The sequence below is a fragment of the Vittaforma corneae genome (genome assembly GCF_000231115.1).
Source record: "Vittaforma corneae ATCC 50505 unplaced genomic scaffold supercont1.177, whole genome shotgun sequence".
NCBI classification, from domain to species: domain Eukaryota; kingdom Fungi; phylum Microsporidia; family Nosematidae; genus Vittaforma; species Vittaforma corneae.
The window spans coordinates 1-618 of NW_006890010.1; the positions used below are offsets into that span (position 1 = coordinate 1).

At 31.1% G+C, this 618-nt stretch overlaps 1 protein-coding gene across 1 annotated transcript; it reads right to left on the bottom strand.

The window, feature by feature from the left end:
- Nucleotides 1–4: 4 nt before the first annotated feature.
- Nucleotides 5–618, bottom strand: VICG_02223 (uncharacterized protein; the record flags this gene model as incomplete). Its single annotated transcript, XM_007605605.1, has 1 exon — nt 5–618. A coding segment is annotated over one exon (614 nt), but the record flags the coding sequence as incomplete, so codon positions are not given.

Consider the following 618-nt stretch of genomic DNA (forward strand, 5'->3'; position numbering starts at 1 on the left):
GTAGCTAATAAAGTAAGTAATAACAACTAACTAAATAAGTAATAAGGTAAGAAGTAAAATAGATAAGTAGGGAAGGTAAGAGGGATAAGGAATAATACGGGATATAGGGAATATGAGTAGTAGGGTAAGGAAGTGGAGTAGTGATAGGATAATATAGGGAATATGAGTAGAGTAATAAGAGTAAGGAATAATAAGGAAGGGAAATAAGAAATGGAGAGGGAATAAGAGGTGAGAGAGATATGAGTAGTAATAAGGGAATATAGGTAATGACAAGGTAAGAGAGTGATATGAGGAATAAGAGAGTAAGGAAGTGATATGAGGGTAATATAGGTAATAATAAGGTAAGTAAGAAATAAGAGGGTAATATAGGTAATAATAAGTAATAAGTAAATAAGTAATAATAAGGTAAGTAACTATATAATAATAAGTGATAATAACTAAGTAATAAGGTAAGAGAGATAAGTGGGAAAATAAGGGGAGAGATATGAGAGTAATGAGGTAATGTGAGGAATAAGAGAGTAAGGAAGTGATATGAGAGATAGTAAGGTAAGAAGGTAGTATGAGAGATGATAAGGTAAGGAAGTAATAACAAGGGAATAAGAGTAATAACAAGGAAAT